Below are 23666 nucleotides of genomic sequence, written 5' to 3'. Positions count from 1 at the left end.
TTGAACATAAAGACACTTTATAAAGTATTTCAAAGGGTTATCATCTTCCACCATGGATATTTGGAAAGATCTGTTGAGTGAGTTTTAGTCCCCATGACACGCAGACATCCATGAAGACTTAAAACATGCCACAAGATGGGGCGCTCAGGAGAGCCTGTGGAAAATTCCAGATGGCCCTTCTCAAGAGCTGGTCCAGGGGTCAGCAGGGGATCTTTGTTTCCTTCTTAGGTCATGGTCCCCACTTCCCACCCCCGAACAAGAAGGTCCCCTTTCACAAACAGGAGGTGACCTAGCAGACAGCGCAGCAGTCGGAGGTTAGACACAGCAAGCTCCCAACCCGGACTCGAAGGCACACGGGAGAGTCCACACGGCACCCGCAAGCAACAGGGCAGGTTTTTTTTTTTTTTTTTTTTGGGCGGGGGGTTGTTTTCTTTTTTCCACCATCAAGGGCATTTCTGTTTTTTAAAAAGTTATGCTGGAAAGTGGGGCGAGCAGTTAACACCATCTGGGTTTTCAGCTCAAGTTCTGCTGCGGCTTTATGAAGACTTCCATCTGATTAAAGAGAACACCGCGTGGACCACGTAGAGCAGCGTGGCTACGTAGGAGAACACCTGGAACCAAGAGAAAGGGCCGTTAATGGGCTTGCTCGGGTAGGACGAGGCACAGAGTTTGCACTGCATCCAGCCCCACATGGCGCAGGGTTACCAGACCCAGAGAGCGTGAGCTGCCATTGCTTCTCATCCCTCACACAGAGGATGCCCTCCCTGCTGAGCCCAAGTGTACACCAAATCCTCTCAGTACAGAGCTGACATGACCTACGGGCTCCTAGACCTGGTGTGCAAGGTAAGACTCCACTATCACCCACCATCACACTGGACTCAGCTTAGGTCTCAGCTGACTTGAGACGGAGTCCTCAAAGGCTCCTCCAGTGAAAGCATCTCAGGCAGGTAACTCTCCAGGGACAGCTTCCCTCCCCACACCAGTGAGACCAGCGCCCACCAGCTGTGGTCCTGGTAGCTGGGTTGAGCGATCGTAAAGACCTGGGTGTGCTGGCCCTGGTGAAAGTCTCCATGCTGCTTGGACATCCTTGCCCTCTCAGGATTGTGTTCTAGGGTTCTTAATATCACAGGTGTGGCCAAGGGAGCCAGGCTTCATAGGAAATGAGAGACAGGGATTTTGAGCTTTTGTCGAAAGAAGGGGGCTTACTGTTGGGACCATGCAGTCAGCCACTGTGGCCTTGGGAGGGATGGCCCTGCTTGCTGGGGACTTGCTGTGTCCTCCTGGGCACCGTCTGCTCCCATCACCCTGCTCCTTAAACACTTGCCTGCCGCCAAGAACAATATCTGCACCTGGTTTTGTGACCTTGAGTGGGGGTCAAGAGTTTCCAGCTCAGGCACAACATCCATGTAGGGTGGCTACGCTTCTGTGACTCCTGAAAATGCCCATCAACCCCAGCCCTCAGGGTGCCTGCCCTCCTGCCCCCACGCCTGGGCAAGCACTTTCTCTCATGGCCTGGAGGTGGTGAGTAAGCCAAATTATTGAATAACACATTTACGATAATGTATCCAGGGAGGAGCAGTCACACACCAGAGGCAGCCCTCCAAAAATGTGGGCATTCCAGACCAATGGGAGCCTTTGGCAGAAGCACCTTGAAAGTCCCCCGCAGGAAAAGCAGTGGAAACTCATTTTCCAAGAAGGATCAAGAAATGTCCTACTGGGAAAACAGAGCTGGGCATGAATGGACATGTTTTGGCTTCAGAAAGCCCTCTCCCTAAACTGCAGCCATAATTGCCCACCATAGTTATAATCGAGAAGCCTCCATATTTCTCCGGAAATCTCCATCTCGCCCCAATCAGTTTCCACCGGTCCCCAGGGTCCCTTTAGGAAAGCAGCTCTGCCACCCACAAAGGAGAGAGGGAGGAGCTCAGGTTGGGACAGACCCTAATTAGTAGCCACAGAGTGGATGTGAGGCAGGCTGGCTGCCTCCAAAACCAGGTTGTGTGAGGGGGGTGTGAGGTGCCTCCCTGTACCCGAGTATCCCCTGGACTGGGCATGCTGTGGCTTGTGGGGGCAGGTGTCTGGGGTTGAATCCTGAGTAATGAACTTCTTTCTCCCCCACGAACAGATGCAGTTGATACCCTGGGTAGAAAGGCATGACTTTACGTCCAACACTGTGCAGATCCCCCTTGGTGGTCTTGTTCGGGCGCATCTGCCAGCTGAGAACACTCTGGTTCTCCATTCTAATGGTTCTGTCTGCATGAGCATATTTGTGTCTATCCAACTCAACTAAAAAAATGGGGAGATGGTCAGTTGTGGGATGGATAAATAAATGTTGGTCTATTCCTACAAGGGAGTACAATATAGTAATGAGAACAAATAAGCCACATGGATACCCAGCCACATGGGTGAATCTCACAAACACAAGGGTGAGAGAAAGAAGCCACACATGAGTACCCACTGTGTAATTACACTTATATGAAGTTCAAAGGCAGGCAAAACTGAACGGAGTGCTAGAAATCAGAACTGGGTGGTGGTGAGAGTGCACAATGATGGGGACAGGATTTGAGGGGATTTCTGGAAGTGGTTTATCAGGCCTTATTTCTTAGTCCAGATGCCAACTACACAGGGGAATTCACTTTATGAAAGTTCATCAAGCTGTGCGCTGGTAACTGCACACCTCTCTGGCTGTGTGCTGCATTTTGATAAAAGGTAAGAGAGAAATATCAGAAGGCAGTAGAGCCTAGTGGTTCTCAACTAGTGACCTGCCCAGTGGGAAGGGGCATTCATTCCCCTGTCTGGGTTTTTTTCCATCAAGTGCTGACCCACTACCCACATCCCATCTACATTTCACAACACTTGTTCACAACAATTTTATGAAAATTGTTGTCAGACACTTTGCTGATGTTTGTTAAAAGAGAATGCTTGGTTGGGATGGGGGAGGTATGAGGCAGTCTTGGGAGAGGGAGATGAGACAGAACTGTGTGAAGAATGATGGAGGGTGGGTCACCAGCCTCCTGGGGAAGGAAGATCCGTCAAGATGTCACTTGGCTGTGCTGCTGCTTGGAAACCAGCCATGTTGGGAGATGGGCCAACACAGGAAATGTTTCCACACTGTGAGGCCCCTGGGGAGATGCCAGGATCCTGAGGGGGGCCTCTTTAGGGGAGCAGTTGTAGGCTGGGAGCTTGAGGGCAGTGTGCGGCTTTCCCAGGGCAGGGTACTGTGCAGAGGGACCACCAGGTGAGGCTTTGAGGGACTTTCCCCTCAAGAGTCACCTCACCAACGTCATTCCCAAGGCCCAGCTGTGCCCATCTGTGGGTCTTCTCTCAGCCTCCATCCTACACTTTCCAAAAAGAGGGGACAGCACAGCTTTGGTCAACGGAGCTGGTATCTCAGGATCTATCACCACATTCTACCTTGGGATTTGCATACCTCATAGGTCAAGTTCTAGAGATCTGAAGGGTGCTATTTTGGAAACTTCTTACTTTTTAGCAATAACCCGTGGTTAGAAGTATGTTTTATATTATAGACTGGTGCAGGGGCACACAGGCCCAGCTCTGAAAAGCACTTGATGAAACAGTACATTCTGTTACCCTGTCATTCTGATCCAGTCCATTAAAAGGAAAATCCACCTGGCTTCAGTGTCCCCACCCCTGGCTGGATGCTTCAGTGGATGGCCTCTCAGGGAGAGTCAGGAGACCCATGTGGCCAGCCTCACAGCCCTGAACTGGTGTTGAGAGTGTGGGGATTGGGCCCTCAGCCTCGATGCCGGGCCCCACGGTGACTGGCGATCTTGGGCCAGTCACCCACACACCCACACTCTCTGGCCCCCGTTCTCCCTCTGTGAGATTGGCGTCATGACCCTGGGTTGTAGGGTTGCTGTGGATGTTAAATCAGATTGTTCACGAAGCACTTGGACGGGGCGCTGGGCGGCTGTCATCCCTTCACATGTCTGCCTTCTGCAAAGCCCACCCAGGCCTGGGACATGCAGCCCTGACAGGAAGAATAAGCGGAGTCTTGGGCATGACACTCCCCTTCTCGGAGGCTTCCCTGCTTCAAGGATGAGGCGAAGGTTTGACCTTACAGAAAAATTAGTGAGCTGAAAACAGACGGAGGGCCTTGGCAGCCTCTGCATACCCCCTGCCAGCCGCGGAGCCACCCACGTGAATACAGCCCCAGATGCCTGGACTCACCACGGCAGCGATGTTTTCGTGGTAGTGCCTGAAGGTGAAGCCTTCTTGCATCGTGATGGTGGCCAGGGCCTCCAGGACTGAGGCGCTGAGGTAAAAGAGGGCAGCGGTGCAGTGGTAGGCTGCATCCTGTGGGGCACACGGGGTGTCAGAGGGATGGGGAGAGAGAGACGGGGCCCAGATGCAGAGCTGAGGTCCCCTCCACCCCTGCCCCTAGCCTCTCCCCCCACTTTCTTTGAATTTCACCCCTCCCAGCCTCCTCACGGAGGTCCTGTGCCCACCTTGCTATGCTGAGTCTCACTTCACTGCTTGGGGTCAGAGCAAGCACTTCCCTGGGGATGGGACACTGGTCTCCCCTGAGGAAGGGTCAAGGGAGAGGTGGAGGAGGGTCCAGCAACTTGGGGTGCCCCGGGGAGAAGCTGGTCCTGGATCTGAGAAGTGTCGTGCATGGCCAGCTTGGGTGTGGCCTCACTGGCCAGTGCAGGGTGAGGGTGGCCCACGCTGTTTCTATGGTGTTTTTTTGTTTTGTTTTGTTTCATTGCTTATTTTTGGCTCCTGGTATATTTAAAAGCATTAAAGGGCTGGGTGTGTGACTGTAATCCTAGAGCTTTAAGAGGTCAAGGCAGGAGGATCTCTTGAGGCCAGGATTTGAGACCAGTCTGGAAAACATACTGAGATCCCCATTTCTACACAAAACAATAAATCTTAGCTGGACACAGCAGTACATGCTTGTAGTCCCAGCTACTCAGGAGGCTGTGGCAGGAGGATCACTTGTGCCTCGGAAGTTGAGGCTGCAGTGAGATGAGATTGCGCCACTGCACTCCAGCCTGGGTGACAGAACGAGACCCCCAGCTCAAAATAAAGAAATAAATGAAAGCGAAAAGGTACTAAAACAGGGTTTTGTGTAGTTATGATTTGGAAAGAGGCTTGGCCAAATGGCCTCCATCACCTCTACAGTAGGGAAGGGCAGCATCCCACATGTAAAAGTTACCTTTTCACAGGCCTCAAAGCAGAATTTATATAGAATAACCACCGCAGACCATTTCTGTTTCCCAGTGTTCTCTGACAGCCCTGCTTGGAAGTCAGTGGCTGAGGACCCAGACAGTAAGCATGGCCTGACCCTGAGAGTCAGGGCCAGTTTCCAGCCTGTGTCGGCCTCCGGGGCCCTGCTCCCCTGAGATGAAAATAGCCCTCCTGGGTGATGGGAGGGGCAGCAGGCACCTGGTGGGTGCAGGTGGTGTGGTGGCTGGGCAGCTGGTTATCTGTGGAAAGGCAGTTATGCAGGAGAACACAGAACAGGTCCAGTGAGGGCTGGCAGCACAGACCTTGCCTCTGCCCCCGACTCTCCTGAATCTGTTGCCGGAAGCCCTGGGCAGGCTCAGCCTTGGAACATGGCGGGGTGACATCTATGGGGAAGTCTCACTGGCACTGGAAAAGCCAGCCCTACTGGGCCAGGGGCCAGTACTACCCGCTCCCACAGCCGCCTTGGGCTGGACTCACCAAGGTGACCCAGGAAGTCTCCCCACCGTGGGCTCCAATTATGTACAGGACAATCAAGGTGGTGGTGGCCACGAAGCAGAACACAGACACGAACATCACCCAGCCCTGGACCAGGGGCCAGGGCACTAGGGAGGAGGCAACCAGGATCCACACCAGGCCCCCAAAGACCTGCAGGGGAGGAGCAGAGTGAGTGTCAGCCCAGAGGAGCCCCCAGCCCGTGACCAGCCTTTGACCAGCAGGGGTGACTGGGGTGCAGAAACACAGAAAGAAGGCAAAGAGAACAGGGCAGGCATTCTCCTCCTCATAAAAAATGCAGCTTTAGTCCCCCCAAAGGCCCTGGGCTGGATCTCATTCCCAATCCCCTGCACACTTGCTTTGATTCACTTTTTTAAAAAATTTTTTTCTTGAGACAGAGTCTTGCTCTGTCACCCAGGCGTGAGTACAGTGGCATAATCTGGGCTCACTGAAACCTCTGCCTCCTATGTTCAAGCAATTCTCATGCATCAGCTCCCTGAGTACCTAGGACTACAGGCATGCACCATCACACCTGACTAGTTTTTCTATTTTTAGTAGAGACAGGGTTTCACCATGTTGGCCAGGCTGGTTTTGAACTCCTGACCTCAGGTAATCCACCTGCCTCGGCCTCCCAAAGTGCTGGGATTACAGTTGTGAGCCACTGCACCTGGCCTGATTCACTTTTTAAATACAGTTTAAATTTTTTATTTAACAAACGCTTATATCAGACCTACATGCCAGGCAGTATCCTAAGTACTTTACAAATAATAACTCAGTGATTCTTACAACAACCCTTTGAGTAACGCTGACCCGTTCGCCAGATAAGGAAACTGAGGTAGGTGGAAGTTAAGTAACTCATCATTCTGAGGAAGGATTTATGTCATTCAGTATTGTCATGAGAAGGCTGCTATTTCTTCCGAGATTCTAGCCTTTCTACTTGCTTTGATATTAAGATGTCCTTTCTTTTATGTAACTGTAGTGACCAGCAGATCCTTTCCGTCTTTATTTGGCAAAACAAATTAGTCACACTGTCAGTAGCCACCCCCACCTCCTTTCTATGTCTCTCCCCTCCCTTTCCCTTTCCCTCTCCCTCCCCATCCCTTTTTCCCTCCCCTTCCCCCTCCCCTTCCCCCTCCCCTTCCCCCTCCCCTCCTCCCTCCCCTCCTGCTCCCCCCTTCCCTTTTTTCCTCCTCCTCCTCCTCTTCATCCTCCTCCTTCTTCTTCTCTCTCTCCCCTTCTCTCTTTCTTTCTCTTACTTATTGTTTCTTTTTCTGGATTCAACCCTTTATATCCCCAAGTCCAGGAAGTGTTCCGACCACAAATTTGGAGTTGGAATAAAGTAACCCAGATCAGCCTTGTCTCCTTGAACTGCCGAGGATGGGAGTGAGGGAAGTACAGCCTCGAGGTTATCCAGAATATATCCCAGTTGATGTCCCCAGGGTCAATGAGCCCCATTTACTCAAAGAAGAGCAGACACGGGCCAGACGCGGTGGCTCATGCGTATAATCCCAGCACTTTGGGAGGACGAGACCAGTGGATCACGAGGTCAAGAGATCGAGACCATCCTGGTCAACATGGTGAAACCCCGTCTCTACTAAAAATACAAAAATTAGCTGGGCATGGTGGTGCGCGCCTGTAGTCCCAGCTACTCGGGAGGCTGAGGCAGGAGAATTGCCTGAACCCAGGAGGCGAGGTTGCGGTAAGCTGAGATTGCGCCATTGCACTACAGCCTGGGTAACAAAGAGCGAAACTCTTTCTCGGGGCGGGGGAAAAAAAAAAAGGAGCAGACACAGGAGCCAGTAGTGCCCCTCAGTGGCCTAGCCCTGCTCTTTACCACCTTGCCACGGATAGGCACATACAAACCCCAGCGGGGACTTTCTGCACTTCTCCTTCCCTTCTCTTCATCTCTCCCCGCTCCCCTCAGTGAGAATCAGCTCAGCCTCATCCACAGGTTCCCCACTCAGATGGGGACTGAGCTCGGAGGACTCTAGGCCTATATGGAGATTCCTTTGCAGCCAAGTCTCCAAGGTACTACAGAGACATCTGGGGGACTGAGGACGGGGTTGCCCTCCGAGGCCTATGTCCCCTGTAGTGTGAATTCACACAGCACCTTGACCCCCCACCTCCCTGGACCTGCTAACCACCTGCTGGGTGAGAGATACTACTGTCTTCACAGGTGTTCTTTGAGCTGCTTTCTGAAAAGCATCAGGAGAGAATTGCATTTGGGTACAAAAATCAGTGCAATGAAGACTCTGGATTTATCAAAACCAAGTTGTCCCTAAGGAATCAGATGTGGGTATCTCTGACGATAAAGCGTCCTCTGCTGATGGATCTTAGGTTGCCTGAAGGCACATGGCAGGGCCGGTGGGATGCACTGTGCACCTTATAAAAATGGGAGCAAAATCAATTAAATAAAAATCCCCAGACCGCCATAGAATAAGATGTGTGTGTGGATTTCATCCACCATTGAGTTTAAGATCAAATAGATTATGCGGCCTTTTCCATAGCGGGCACTGATGGAGGGACAGGAGCGCATTGGTGCAGGCAGGACTTGGATTCAGGAGGCATGCGAGGGTGGCGCGGAGAAATGGGAGAATCCACTGGACACATCCAGAGGGCAGAGGGTGGTCCTGGCCTGGGAATTCCTCCCCTAAGCACCCTTTGCCTGGTGGCCACGTGACCCTCCGAGGATGACAAAACTAAGTTGCCTCCTTGTTCACATGCTCTCGGGGAGTCCTGCATGTCGTCTCTGCAACACTCAGCACAAACACAGGGGTATTGGATTAGGGACAACGTGGTGCTTCCTCCTACCAGGTGATAGTGGGCTTGAGGTCTGCCTTGCTCACAGCTGCCTCCCTGGAGGGGACCTGGAGAAGACCCATTCAGCCACCCATCAGTGTCCAAGTCGGCTAATGGACCTTCAGTCTCCTGGTACCTTGGTGTGGCTAAAGTAGAGCCACTTACGAACCAAACCCCAAAGGAGCAGCTTGGGTTGCACATGGTAGGGAGGAGACTCCGTTATGGAATCCCAGTGGGACCCCAGGGGCCAGAGGTGCTTATGGGTGACCAATGGGCATGCTATTGAGGAACACTGAATTTCATAGTGAGGCAATGATTCCCTGCTCCTTTACTCTCTTTGTTTTTTCTGATGAAGGCAGGAAGGGCTCAGGGTGGAGCTGGGTGTCTGGAGTTCTCTTATAGTGCAGATAGGCAAAGGTGAACTGGATAGTGACATTGTTTCTATGCTTATGATTGCAATATCATCATTTGGGGAAAAATAAACTGTAAAATACATATGAGGTGAATTAATGCACAGGTGGCACTTGGAAATGGCAAATCTGAGAAGGTGGCCCCCAGTTCCTATCTGCAGTCATCTCTCTTCACTCCATTCTTCCCATGTGGCTCGAGATGTGATATGTGAGAATCAAGGGCAGGAAAAGTGAGGGGAAGTCAGTGCATGGAGGGCTGGCCACAGCCTCTGTGTGCACCTTGCTGACTGCAGCCACAGCGTGGGCCCTGAGCTGCGTGGAGAGCCTTGAGATCAAGCTAGATTCTATGCCCTGACTGTTCCGGTGAGTGCTTTTACCAACCCGATGAAGACTATTTTTCAGCTCCCTGGGAAATTCCATGATCCCCACACTGGCATGCAGATTCCTGTCTATAATGGGAACCCTGTCCACAGTTGCCCATAGAACAAAGCCTACCATGGGCTCAGCCCCAGCCCCTGTCCCCTGACAGATCTCAAAACCTCATCCAAACTCCAGGGGCTTCACCTTGCAAGTGAAGCCCTTTAAAAAAATCAGGCTGACATTTTTCCTTTGCATGGTACATTCATAGCAGAAAGAGCACATTTCAAGCTCAGAGGATGCTGAAACAGTTGTGAGGGCTTCGGAGGCTGAAGGCTGAGCAGCTGGGCACAGGTCAAAGAGTGCTAGAAGATGAGGCTTGAGGGCGGGTGAGCCTCCAGCCCTGCTGTATGCAAAGCTGAGATTTCGTGTGCACCATGAGTCAAAGCTGATTCCCATCTTGCTCCACCTACTCAATGTACAGAGCAAACAGAATAAGCAGGGCACTCTCACCAGGGAGATAAGGCAATCCTGGGCATGGAGCAATATACTCCAGCCTGGCGTCAGGACCCACCCCACCGGCCAAATATTTGTCAAGAGCAAGGGAGTAGGTAAGGGTTCAAGCATTTTCCTTCATCAAGGAAACTCCGGTGGCTCCCAGCTTCCATGTGACCATGCACAGAGGCAATTATTTTGAAAACGTTATTGACACTCTGTAGGCATGGTGCTGTGTCCCCTTGGTTTCTGTCAATGGGTCAGACTTCTCCCTGAGCCCGCAGCTGCACCTTGTCATTGTCCATCAAAATAGAGACGGTACAGCTGTCTGGGCAATCTCAGACAAAGGTCTCCAGTTGCATGGCTGGAGAGGGACAAAGGTTGAGCACTCTCTGGGTCCCAGGGCTTTAAGTAAGAAGATGGGGATGGAGCCTAGGCAAACACTCTATCGTCCTCAGCCCTGACTATACATTAAGTCACCTGGGACGCCTTTAGAAAAAAAACACCAAAGCCTAGGACTCATGCCCAGCGTCTGATTCTGCGGGAAAGAAGCAGAGTGATGGGACAGATGCCCCAGACTCCTGGCCAAGGCCTCGTGATGTGTTACCGTAACATAAGGCCATGGGCAATGCTCTGTAGCTCCTGTCTCAGGGCCCTGCCTGTCCCCCAGTGATGCCAGCCGACTGTTCCCCTCCAGATCCTGCCCGGCCTCTCAGTGCAAAGTGTCACCCTAGTGTTTCCTCTCCTCTCTCCACCTCTCCTCTCCTTGAGCCTGGAACGTGAGACGAGCTTGTCCTGGGGTGTCCTCTGAACTCCGAGACGCAGCCTCACTGTCTGAGGATGGGGGCCGAGGGGGTGCATGAGCGATCAGAGGCCCCTCTCAACTCTGATATGACAGAGCTGGAAACCTCCCATCTTTAATTCCATCCAGTTGGGAGTGCTGAGCAGAGTTGAGCTTCTCTAAGAACAGGGGATAATGTATAAAACTGGACAAAAATTTTCCGAAGAGTTCACATCCATGGTCTACCCGGTGAAATGAGGTTTGTGAAAAAAATTCTGTCAGGAATTGTTTTCCTGGAAGCTCTCGTGTGAACCTGAAGAAGCGTCTCATGTTTTATTTCCAGATTAATCCATGGGAAGCAGCCAGGTTGTTAAAGGGTAGTTAATGGAGTACACTTTGGAGCCAGGGTTGATGAGTTTGAAGTGAGCTCTGTCACTAGCTGGGTGACCTGCTGTCCCTGAGTAAGTTATTGAATCTCTCTGTCTCCTCATCTGGAAAGTAGTGATAACAGTAGTTGTGACTCAAGTTATACCTGCAGGGGGCTGGTACCCAGCTTCCACTAAGTGTTTGCTGTCACAAATATTGTTAGATGAAGCAGCCTCTTCTGTAACTCTGTGAGAAATCCCAGCGGTCTGAGTCTGATCTCACTATGCACAATCATCTACTCCAAAACTTGTCCAAGAAGAGCCAGATTTTTAAAATAACCTCAAAAGCATCAAAAAGAGAAAAATCTATGGTCTCCAGAAACCAAAAATTGAGAACAATGTGCCTGCCCCACACAAGGAAGCCCAAAGGGCGCTAAGATATGAGCTAGCTTTCCTTCCAACAACGAGCCTGGTCATCAAGAACGGGAAGAGGCATTCTCTGGCACATTCTTGAGATTTGTCTGGAGTTTCCACTGCCTGTGTCTGAAAGAACTCTTCATCCACAGTCCCCAGTGTTTCTTCTGCTGCAGGGCTGGGTAACAAGGGCAATGCAGAGGGCTTGCTCAGATTCTCTGGATATTTTTCTGGGGTTTCATTTCACTCTGTCAGGGCCTCCACAAGCAGAAATTCTTCCAAGGACACATCAAGATGTGAACCTAAGAGGTTTTCCCAGGCAAGGCTTTCCATCTACATCAACGGCGTGGTCCCCAGAGCTCAGCATCAACATTCCCAATGGCATGGAACACATGGTGTGTGCCTTTAAAGGCATATGTGAACAGCAGTTTTTGCCTTGAATTCTTGAGAAGTAAAGGAAACCGGCCACGAAACAGAGGCTGTGCATCACTGCTGAGCTCTCCTGCCGCTTAGATCAAGTGGCAGATATCATCTCCCCGGGAAGGAAAAGAAGAGATGTCCTCGACAGATGAGGGACACATGGAGACTCATCCCGTCTGCTGGGAGGACCCCAGGGAGCTCCCCACCCTTCTGTGCCCTCCCAAGGCCACCAGGAGTAGCAACCCCCACTCACATTGCTGGCAATCTACTTACTGCATCGTTTTAGCAGCTAAGGGTTATTTCAATGCCAGGAGAACATTTTGTGTAGGTGATCTGACCAGAAAAGTAGCTGCTTCAGGAGAGGCTCACAGTCTTTGCCCAGCTCTAAGGACTGATTTTAAAAAAATCATTCTTGGAGTGAGATAGAGAGTAGGAAGCATTTTCCTTTGTGTACGTATGCATATGTGTGTGTGCACATACATGCTTGTGTATATGTGCATATATGTGCCTATATGTATGTGTGTGTGTGCATGTGTGTGTGCATATGTATGTCTGAGCTTCTCTGTGTGTATGTGTATGTGTTTGTGTGCAGATGCATGCTTGTGTATATGTGTATGTATGTGCCTATACGTATGTGTATGTATGCACATGTGCATGTGTATGTGTGAGCTTCTTTGTGTGTATGTATGTGTTTGTGTGCAGATCTGTATGCATGTGTGTATGTATGTGTGTATGGTGCATGCATATGCATGTGTATATGTATGTGTGCATATGTGTGTATGCTTGTGTATGTGTGTGTGCACATGCATGCATGTGTGTGCATATGAGTGCACGTGTGTGTGTGTATAGGTGGGCAGAGTGGGGTTAAGGATGAGCTACTGCAGAGCAGGTAAATGGCACGACAGGCCTGGATGCTAGGGTGAAGTCAAGAGGGCACCAAGCACCAGGTGGTGGGAGAATGAACATACACAGAGCAGGAGGTCGGGGGGATACCCAAGACCGCTAAATGCTGAAAGCTTCCTCAAAGTCCCGCAGCTCTTCCACTCAGAAAATGCATCTGAGAGGGAGGCTGGGGGACTCTATTCCAGTTCAGAGAGGCAAGGAAGCAAACGCGGGTTGGCTTCTCTACTTGTATTAGTCCTTCGTACCTCCTGGTACGAAGGAACTCAGTCCCAGCAAGTTAGGGGAGCTTTCTTCACTCACTAAGTCACTCACTCAGTCAGTCAGTCACTTACTCAGCCACTCACTCAGTCACTCACTCACTCAGTCACTCAGTCAGTCACTCATTCACTCAGTCACTCAATCACTCACTCAGTCACTCACTCAAACACTCACTCAGTCAGTCACTCAGTCAGTCACTCATTCACTCAGTCATTCACTCAGTCACTCAGTCACTCACTCAGTCACTCACTCACTCAGTCACTCACTCAGTCATTCACTCACTTAGTCACTCACTCAGTCAGTCACTCAGTCACTCACTCAGTCAATCAGTCAGTCACTCAATCACTCAGTCACTTCCTCCTTCACTCAGTCACTCAGTCAGTCACTTAATCACTCGGTCAGTCAGTCAGTCTGTCACTCACTCACTCACTTGGTGGTTCATTCATTCATTCATGCCTGCATTTAACAGGTGCTGAGTGTGGCCATGATCAACACTGAGGTAATGGATCTCATTCAAAGACATACTTTAATGAATGAAGCCCACCTCTCCCTTCCTCTCCTCTCATGCCACAGTCCCCACTGGAGCAGGTCTGGGTCCACAAGGGTGGTTTCAGGCCCTGGTGAAAGTTTCAGTGTTTGAGCAAGAGTCACCAGCTACAAATGTCACACTGCACAGGGACAGAGCCTGGTATTTGGCACAAGATCCCCATCTGAGCCCATGGGGAGAGGTCAGGGGTAGGGGTCAGAGATTCTCTGGATTGTGACCCTCTCCCCACATCAACTGAAAAGGCAGATTATCAGGAGTCTGACCCCTGGGGCTGCCCTCAAAGAGAACCCTGAATGTGGGAGTGGGGCTGGGATTTGACTTGGTTTACCTATACCAGTCACTCTCCCCTCCTGGCCTCTTCGTCAGCAGGCTTCTTTCTCTCAGAGGAACCCCTCACCCCATCATCCCCCCGCAGCTAGCCTCAGACAGTGTTCCTTTATCTAATCTGAAGGCAAGTCAAGGACTCAAAGAGTTTGGATCTGTTTGTGAAGAGAGGGATAGAGATTTGAGATTAAAAGATCTAAGAGCTGAGTTCAGGGCCACAGTTTATATTAACAAGGCAAGTTGGACTGGGAAGAGCCCCTTGTTCAGGCTTGCAATCCCACCCCCCCTTAAACCCCAGGGAAGCCTTCTCTCCCATAGCACATGCTGCCAGCAGGACAAAGTGACTGCTGCCTTAAACCCACCTCCGTCACAAGCTAGAGGACGGTCATTAGTTCCTGAATGAAGGAAAACTCCCCTCAGATCCACAAATCTATGGACTTTCTGATAGGCAGGTCTCCGTTTGGATGGAAAATTCTGCCTACCACACCTACACCCACTGGCTTTACCCAGCAGGGTAAACAGAAACCAAGAGGTTCCGTGAAAATACCGGGTAAGCCACCTGTAAAAGGCAAAATCCATGGAAATGCTAGACCAGACAGGAGTGGCTTAAATGCAAGAAAAACAAAAGGTATTTATGGGAGTCACCAGGTGGGTTAGTAATGTGAGCAAAGCAACAAAACAGGCATATACCTGCAAGAGGCAAGAGGAGGCTGCCTGCCCAGGGTCTGGGAGGGTTCAAGGGAACTGGAACTCCCAGAGTCTCTTGGGGACTGGCAGCCTTTGTCAGTTTCACCCTCTGTCTGCCCTTGAGGCCAAGGACTCATGATTAATCAGTATTAGGTAGGTGGGAGAGGAGATCCGAGCCCCTTCCCTACTGATGCTTGCTGGGACAAATGTTTCAGAGTTCTTGGTCTGTGTCAGGTATGTGGGCAGACTCAGGGTGTAGGCACGAGAGAGACAATAAGCAAGGTCTGCAGGAGGTATTCTGGGTGCCACGAAAGGGTGCTAGGAGGGTAGGCTTCCCGGTGGAGGTGATGGGTAAGCCCGGGCCTAAAGGGCCCCCTCCAACAAAGAAGCACTGACACTGTCGCCCTCCAACCCAGCCACAAACGGAGATGTGGGAGGTCTGTGGCTGGTTTCAGAAAGAGTCCTAAGACCCACAAACTGGGTGGTTCCCTTCCTGACAGGCCCTTCAATCCAACTGTGCCCACCTGCCAAGCAGCCAGGGGCCAGGATGGAGTCTGGGGGAGATGAGGGCACATGTTTGTGCCAGAGGCTGTTCCCTCCCTGAACTGATGCCCTTGCAGACAGCAGACACATTGACACTAATGACAAATCACTTTTGAAAGCTTTAATCTGAGTCCACTGGTAATTTGTTCCTATGCCTGTGGGCAATTACAGCAATGTGTGTCACAGAATCCACAAAGCGCTCCTCACTTGTCCTGGCACCAGGCTGGCAGTGTGGTGCAGAGAGGCTTAGAAAGCAGCCTGCTCCCTGGCAGAAGGCAGGCCGGGGCTGCCATCCTGTTCTCTCTTCCTTGGCTACCCCGTCAAGCTCCTACCTGAGGACACACCGACCTCTGCCCTCAGTTGTTCCTTCTTGGTGAGAGGAGAGCCACTGGGAAGGCCCCAGGAAGGTGGTGTCCATGCAGGACTCGGTGACTCCAGGGACAAGTCAAGTGTGCCCTCCACAGCCTGGTCCAATCCCAATCTTCATGTAGCACCTACAGCAAAGGTGATGGGGGCAGGCCTTGCAGACTCTACTGTGGACACAAGTCAGCCAGTTGATCTCAGATCAGGTGTTTAAATATTTAGTCAACTAATAATAACAGCACTAGATAGCTGCGGGGCAGTAGCTACATGAGGCAGGTGCTGCTGCATCCTCATTTTACTGATGCAGAAACTGAGGCACAGTTACCTGCCACATTCCTGCAGCTGCTCTGACAGGCTGGCTGAGGTCCAGATCCAGGCCCCCATGAGTATGGCAGTTACCTTCTGTGTCTAGGATCAGCTTTGGGAATGGCTACGAGACTTTTTGTTTTGGTGACAGGTTCTCAGTCTGTCACCCACACTGGAGGGCAGTGATGTGATCACAGTTCACTTCAGCCTTGACCTCCAGGCTCAAGCCATCCTCCCACTGCAGCATCCTAAGTAGCTGGGACTATAGGTGCACACCATCATGGTTGGCTAATTTTTTACATTTTTTTGTAGAAATGGCGTGTTGCTGTGTTGTCCAGGCTGATCTCAAACTCCTGACCTCAAGTGATCCTCTCACCTTGACCTCCCAGAATGCCGGGATTACGGGCGTGTTAACATAGAGGAAGGAGAATAACCCATTAGTTTTCAGGCCACTCCCAGACAGCTTTTCCCTCCCTGGCCTACCACTGAAACAATGAGTCTCAATAACCTCTGTTCTTTCAGAGGAAAACAATAGCAAGGTTTGTGTTTAAGACACATAAAACACAAAATGAAATGCTGAAGAATGCCGCTCCCTCTTCCACAGATGTAGGCCTGGAATTCGGTAGGAAGAGGGAAGGGCTGCCATGCAGACCTCACCCCTCCCCACTCCACTGATAGGTCAGGGGATGTCACCTTCTGTCCTTCCTCATGGCCTCACTCCTGGAGTGCCCACCTCCCGGGTCCCCCGTGGGCCTCCCTCAAGCTGGTTCTGGAACTTTCACTTTCTGTCTCCTCCCCTGGCCCTTCCAGCCCCTTCCCTCCTGGCCCACTGCACCCCTACAGGGACTGGAGGCTCTGGCCAGGAACTGCAGGGCAGTGAGACTGGCTGTGCTGCCCTGCGCCTTCTCTTGCCACTGCCAGTGTATGTGGAGGTGCTGTGGCTGATGACAGGCTTTCCTTTGATTTCCTACCTCCGTTTTTCAGGACCCAGGGCATTAAAATGATTCACCCAACACATTAGCTGTGAATGAGCCGTGCGTGTCAGAGAGCCTGGGGCAAAGTGCTGCAGATAATCAGAGTGTAGCACATTCATGACCCCAGGAAAGGAAATGGTTACAATGCTCATACCCAGCTGGGAGCTCACTGGGAACCAAACCTTTCCAAAAGGGCGTCGAAGGCAATTTGGAGCCTTCCAAATTGTTGAGAGACCACCAGGGACCTACTCCATGCTCCACGCCCCTGGGAACAATCTGAAAGCTGTGAGAAGGAGCTGACCACGAACCCCAGGGTGTTCCTGCTTCAAGTACAAGGGGTATTGACTCCCACTGTCTTCACACCCATCAGCACCAGGAGGGAACACCTGCTGGGGCATCCTCTCAGTACCTGCCTCTGGGACCTGCTGGTCCAAAGCACCATGTCCAGGGACTGAGACTGGAGGCCTCAGGAAGAAGCCTCAGAGTGGCTTAAGTCAGCCCCCAGCCCCTTTTAGTTCAAGTCTGGCTGGCTCTGTCCTATGTCAAGGCAGGTCCCAGGTGGTCCAGTCCCCACTCCCAGCCCCTTCTCTGGGGAATGTGTCCTGGGCCCAGGACAAAGCCAGGCTACTGCTAAGGCTGTGCAGAGCTGGCCTGTGCTGGCAGCACAATATGCTCTGCCCCTTGCCCACTGGTGTGGCGAGCGTAGGTGCAAATAGTCAGCCCTTGGCCCTGGCTGACCTGAGCGTGAGTCCTGTCGGCAGCAGCATCGTGGGGCCTCCTACTCACTCCTGAAAGCACTTGGACAGAAAGGATATGTGTGCACCAGCCCTGGCATTGCCCTGTCCCCATGAGGTGGGGGAGTGATTTATGAAAAGTTAAAAGGCAATCTTTTAAAATGCAGCTCAAGTGTGATGACACATGTCTGACAATCCTGTGGAGCTGAGCCACATCATCACACTTAACAGTTTCCAGGGAGCAGCTCAAAGTCACCGAGTTCTCACCAAAGCCGGCCTCTGGTCTTGAAAAACTGGAAAAGTCACTTCTCCACCAAACCCCTGTGAGACCTCTGTCTAGAACTCTTCTCCGCCCTTTAGAGAGGGAGAGAGGAGAAAATACGGCAGATCAGGCCGTTGCCCTCTCTAAAGAGCTACAGAGAGGGGACAGGGCCAGCAGCCAGTGGACACAGTCAGGGAAGGCCAACTCAGCCACCATCCCTTGCTAGCTAAGCAGGGCCTGCCCCACTACCTGCGCCTGTAGGAGAGGCACCTAGCTAGAGCAGCAGGGAACTTTCTCTAGGAACAGAGGAGTCCCTGGCCTGACCTGTGAGAACCTTGGAGCACCTGGCTGCTTGCCCCAGACTCTCTGAGAACTGTTCCCACTATTCTGTCCCTCTGTAAAAATATCAAGAGGGTGACCTGGCCTCCAGATGCCTGCTCCAAGTCTCAGCGAGCCAGCGGAGGTGTGCCGTGCTTACCCAGTGTGGGTTCTTGGACCTGCCCTGGACCTCGTGACTCAGAACCTGTAGGGTGTGTTTTTGACAAGGAGGCCCAGAAAGTGCAAGCTCCCCAGTGGTCCTGAGCTGGCCTTTCATTCTGCTGTGGGAGAGAAGGGATTCAAGCCTTGCCGAGGGCTGCCAGGTGGGCAGGGCTGCTCGCTCAGGATCCCTGGGTCCCTTCTGGTGTAAGCAAAAGTCCCGTGTGGCTGTTTAGGTGAAAACAGAAGCCTGGATGTGACCTGCTTGCTGCCAGAAGGGCTTGCTGGACCCTGGATTCAATGACCTGGGCAAGTTGCTCCCTGTCTGAGCCTGAGTTTCCTGCCAGCTCTGAAAGTTACATTTCTGTGATTCCACATCTCTGGTCCCTGGGGAGTTTCCATGCTGCCTTCTCAATGCAGCCTCAGCTCAGACCACTCAATGCGAAGCTGCCTCGCCAGCCCATGGGCCAGTCCCAGCTCTGTCAGGCTGGCTCTTCCCCAGCCAGGTAGAAATCTAGTGCAGGTCCTTGGACTTCTCTGGTCACTCTTAAATAATAAAAGTCCAGTCAGTTTGGGTCACAGAAAAGGTGTCATTTTAGTCATTACTCTGCAGTGTACTGTGTAAAAACTACAAACTGATTCCAGGTGGTCCCCCACCCCAAAAGCACAGAGGAGGCACAGAGGAGGAGGGTGTGCCCCTGGGAGGCTGGGTGGGATTCCTGAAGCTCTCACTCACAACCCCTCCTGGGGAGGAGGGCGCTGAGTAGATGGGCTCACGGCAGTCTTCAGGCCTTTCCTTCAAAAGTCCTGAAAGAGCGAAGGGTCTCTCCTGGCACTCTGTGGAGACACTGCTCTAGGAGCCACAGCTGAGACAGAAATTCTTCCCTGCGAACCTTTTGTTCCCTGAATGATGGCCCAGTGTCATGAAGCCCCTGGCTTAGATTTGGAGAAGGAGGAGGAGACAGAGTGGCTCCAAAAGGAAAAGTTCCTCACTGGGTGGAACTTTTGCAGGGCAGCAGACCAGAAGCAAAGCCCTGGGTTTTGTTGGAGGAGGGGAGAGCATTGGCCATTTCACCCCTGGCCTATGTGGGGCTGCACCAATGACCCCACCACATGAAATAAGGGCACAGCCGCTGTGGCTTTGGGAGTGTCTGGAACGGCAGTCTCACTACCTAGTTGGGTCTGCCTTCCTCTTCATGTGAAGACCCTGCAGCTTTCAGAGGTCAGGAGCTCTGGGATAGGGGTGCTGGGCCAAGAAGACATTGTTATGCCCCACCCTGAGTGGCCACCCTCGCCTGCTCCAGTGGGCAGTCCCCTCAGCATAGAAGTGGTGCTCCACCCTGATCGCCTTGGACATCTGTGCCTCCCAGGCTGCTGGGAGGTCAGGCATGGGAATCCAAACTGAGTCATCAGCAACTCAGTAGACTACAGATATAAAAAATAATCAAGCATTTCACACCCATCGGACTAGCAGAAAATTATAAAGTCTGACGCTACCAAGTGATGAGGAACAATGGCGACTTTCATGCGCTGCTGGTGGGACAGGGGAAAGTCCAGGTTTAGCCTGAAGCTTAAACAACTGGGGGAACCATCTTTATAAAAGAATCAAAATCAGGCAGAGTCTTGGAAGGGGCTTGAGTAAGTGGAAGTCTTGAATTTAATGAACATCACCATCTTCCCAGTAAATCTGCTACTGGGGTGTGTAAATCGGAACTACTCTTTTGGATGGCAATGTGATAACATCTGGGAAAATGATGATGTGAATATCCCCTGTCACCCAACAAGTCACATCCTCCATGTGTTTCTGGGAGAAATTTCCAACATGTAACTACAGAGGCAAACATGAGAATGTTCTTGGCAATGCTGTCTGCAGTAGCTAAAGGCAGCAAGTTGGAAGTATACAAAATATCTATTAACAGAAGACTGGATAAACAAAGTCAACATGTATACATCTCAAAACATAATGTTGCCTGGAAAGCATGTTGCAGAAGAATATGTACTGTATGCTGGCATTTCATAAAGTGTGAAAACATGTAAAGCAATGCCATGCGTAGTTCATATGTGTGCAGTTAAAGTCTAAACTGTGCTTGGAAGTGATCACCTCATTCAGCCTACAGGTGGCCCTGAGGATGGAGGGAGAGAGAGAATAAGATAACAGAAGGCTGTTTAAGGGGCTTAGATGCCATCTGAAAGCTTCATTCCCTTAATACATAAAAGCAGATAAAGCAAAATATTAAGATTTGACAAAGTTGGGCAATAATTATGTGGGTGTCTGTTAAAATATTATACATACTCTTCTGTGGCATTTGAAATATTTCTAATTTTTTTTTTCATTTTTTAAACTTGAGGTGAAATTCACATTATCATCAAACCAACCATTTTAAGTTGACAGTTTAGCAGCATTTAGTGCAGTCATGGTGTTGTGCATCCACCAACTCGATTTAATTCCAAAGCATTTTCATTACCCCCAAAGGAAACCCCATAGCAATTAAACAATTGCTCCCCTCAGTCCCTGGCAAATCACCAGGGTTTGTGTTCCATCTCTATGGATTTATCTATTCCAGATATTTAATATAAATGAAATCATACACTATATGACCTTCTGTACCTGGTGTCTTTTGCTCAGCAGAGAGATTTCAAGGTTTATGAACTTTATAGCACGTATCAGTACTTCATTCCTTTCTATGGCCGGATAGTATCCATCATTTGGATATGTCACACTTTGTCACTCAGTTCATTGCTGATGGACATTGGGCTGTGGGTTATCGTGAAGAGTGCTTCTGTGAACATACATGTGCTGGTACTAAAGTCCCTGCTTTGAATCCTTTGGTTATATACCCAGGAGTGGAATTGCTGGGTCAGAGGGCAATTTTTTGAGGGACCATCAGACTCTTTTCCACAGTGGCTGAACCATTTTACATTGCCACCAGCAGCATACAAGTGTTCCAATTTCTCCACATCCTGGCCTATACTTGATGTTTTCCATGTTTTGGATAGTAGCTATCCTAATGGGTGTGAAGTGATATCTCATTGTCATTTCTTTTTATTTATTTACTTATTTATTTATTTTTTTTTGAAACTGAGTCTTACTCTATTGCCCAGGCTGGAGTGCAGTGGCATGATCTTGGCTCACTGCAACCTTGCCTCCCAGGTTCAAGCAATGCCCATGCCTCAACCTGCCGAGTAGCTGGGTCTACAAGCATGAGCCACCATGCCTGGCTAATTTATTTTTATTTTTATTTTTTATTTTACTTATTTTATTTTATTTTAAGTAGAGACTGGGTTTTACCATGTTGGTCAAGCTGGTCTCAAACTCCTGACCTCAGATGATCCACCCACCTTGGGCTCCCAAAGTGCTGGGATTATAGGTGTGAGCCACCTCACCCAGTCTCCTTGTGATTTCAGTTTTGTTTTCCTAAAGCCTAATGATGTTAAGCATCTTTTTAGGTGCATATTGGCCATTTGTATATCTTCTTTGTGGAAACCTCTGTTCAAGTTCGTTGTCCATTTTCTAACTTGGTTGTCTTTTAGTTGTTGAGTTGTAATATTCCATTAAAAAAAACAACAACAACAAAAAACTATCCTGGGGTGGCCAGTGCCTTCTTAGATCCTTTAATTCTCCACTCCTTCCATACATCAAGTATATACAGCTTCATATTTACGGTCCATGCAGAGGACAACTGAGAGGCTTGGAGTCAGCTTTCTCCTCTTCTCTCCCAGGCATCTGCAAGCCCACCCCTAATCTAATCTAGAGCCTGAGGAAGACACCAGGAGATGACTATGCTTTGAGGGTCTCCTGGGAAGTGAGGAAGGGAGGTGAACAGAGGTGAGGTGGAGAAGTGACTTTCTAAGACAGCTGAGAGAAGCTTTCTGGGCGAGGGAGAAATTGTTTCCTCTTGAAGCCACAAAGCCACGCTGGAGGAGCAAGCTGCCAGTAGTGGATGGCTTCAAGGTTTCTCATAGCATTGGTGGGTTGGGTTGGAATCTTTGGCCCTCTTTCCTGCAGATGAGATCTCCGGGTCTAACTGGACTGTTTCTACTTGCAAGGGCACTCACTCTTTCTTGTATGCTGAACTTCTAAAAGAAGGCCAGAGGGGGTGGGCTCTCTGTAAATGGTGGAGCTGGGTTAATTGGTGTCCAGGGATTTTTCTAAATGTAACTACTTGGATTCTGCCAATCCCTAGGATTTGGAGGCACTGGTTCCACTCAGCTTTGGGTTCAACTCGACTTTCACCCCAATTTCAAGACAGCCCTGCTCACAGAGCTGTGGCCCTCTTAACCCCTGTTCCCAAGCCCTCCTTAGATGAACTGACCTGCTCTCCTTGGTACTCACGCCCTCCGCCTCCAATCAGGCAATAACAACCTGGGGTCCAATTTTTAAAGTCAGGCTCCGACATTTTCTTTCCTACCCAACCATCGAAGCCGATGCTTCTGAGGCAGGGGTGCCGGAAAACGTGTCCCTGAGGCGGCGATGCACCACACCCATATAATATACAAGGCACACCTCTCCCAGTTGAGGGCGAGTGGCCCCCAGAGAGTTCAGGCTGAGGGAGGTCACTTCAGCCTCGCGACACCGTGAGTGCTGACCAGGAGCCCACAGTAGGAAGCGCTTTCCCGCAGTCTCAGGCAGCGACCCTGCGCGCAAGGCGGGACCGACAGCAGGTGCAGAGGCTTCGGGGCTGCCCAAGGTCAGCCGAGGCGCGCGGATCGTTCTCGCCCGCCCATCTCGTCCACCCCCACCCCACACAAGAGGCAGAAGTACTGTGGCCGAGCAAACGACGGCCTCAGTTTCCTCATTTCCAGATCAAATTGGTCGCAAATAAGTGAAACTTTAAAAGGCCAGAAGAAAATAAACCGGATTCAGCTCCCTCTCTTCTCCAAATCTCGGTTGGTAATACTAACATTTCTTTTGATGATTTTTTTTTTTTTTTAAACGAAACCTCCTTCCTTGAAAAAGCTGGGCACTTCCACCCAACCGCCCAAAGCGCAGCATGAGCTTCGTTGGCGCTGCGCTTGCCAAGCTGGCCCCTCGCGCAACTTTGGAACCAGGGCACCAAGAACTGTCCCCACCTGGCCCGCTGCCGACATCTGACCCAGGTTGCGAACCCGGTTTTTCCTCCATAGTCCTGTAGACTGTTCCCCTCATTCCGTTGGTCTAGAAGGGGGCAAACGACCAGAGATGGGAGGGGACTTTCCTGGCTTAGTCCCCGCCCTGCCCCTGCTGCCCCGCTGCTCCCAGGACCTGCGCAGCTCGCGGATCCAGCCCGACAGCTGTGCGGGGTGCCAGCGAGAGCGCAGAGCTCAGCCCATCCCGCCTTTTCCCCAGCCGCAAGTCACTCACAAACTCAAAGATGAAGAGCAAGTCAGGGAAGGTAGTGAAGACCGAAAAGCCACTGGGCAGGGTGCTGCCCCCCGACGCCGCTGCGGGGGCCATGCCGGCGTGCTGGCGTCGGCCTCGGGACTGGACGCGCGCCGCTCAGGCTCGGCGCAGACCTCTCGCTTGCTCCTCGGAGCCTAGTGGCCTGGGCGCCCCCACGCGCGGGT

At 51.1% G+C, this 23666-nt stretch overlaps 1 protein-coding gene across 1 annotated transcript; it reads right to left on the bottom strand.

Annotated features, from left to right (window-relative positions):
• On the bottom strand, nt 1–23666 carry MAL (mal, T cell differentiation protein (MAL blood group)). The gene is made up of 4 exons (XM_003941247.4): nt 23464–23666; nt 5689–5856; nt 4192–4317; nt 1–611 (listed from the first exon to the last, which is right to left on the bottom strand). The coding sequence occupies exons 1-4, from the start codon at nt 23554–23556 to the stop codon at nt 537–539; spliced, it is 462 nt and encodes a 153-aa protein (XP_003941296.1). The 5' UTR covers nt 23557–23666; the 3' UTR covers nt 1–536.

The sequence above is a fragment of the Saimiri boliviensis genome, chromosome 1 (assembly GCF_048565385.1).
Source record: "Saimiri boliviensis isolate mSaiBol1 chromosome 1, mSaiBol1.pri, whole genome shotgun sequence".
NCBI lineage: Eukaryota > Metazoa > Chordata > Mammalia > Primates > Cebidae > Saimiri > Saimiri boliviensis.
This window is presented reverse-complemented; position numbering and strand designations above follow the sequence as displayed.

What these genes read in the sequence shown, in the direction of transcription:
- MAL (XM_003941247.4), bottom strand. Translation starts at nt 23,556, where the DNA reads ATGGCCCCCGCAGCGGCGTCGGGGGGCAGCACCCTGCCCAGTGGCTTT. An exon ending in TGCTCTTCATCTTTGAGTTT is followed by an intron (nt 5,857 to 23,463) that starts GTGAGTGACTTG and finishes CCTCCCCTGCAG; the next exon opens with GTCTTTGGGGGCCTGGTGTG. An exon ending in ACGAAAACATCGCTGCCGTG is followed by an intron (nt 612 to 4,191) that starts GTGAGTCCAGGC and finishes TCTTGGTTCCAG; the next exon opens with GTGTTCTCCTACGTAGCCAC.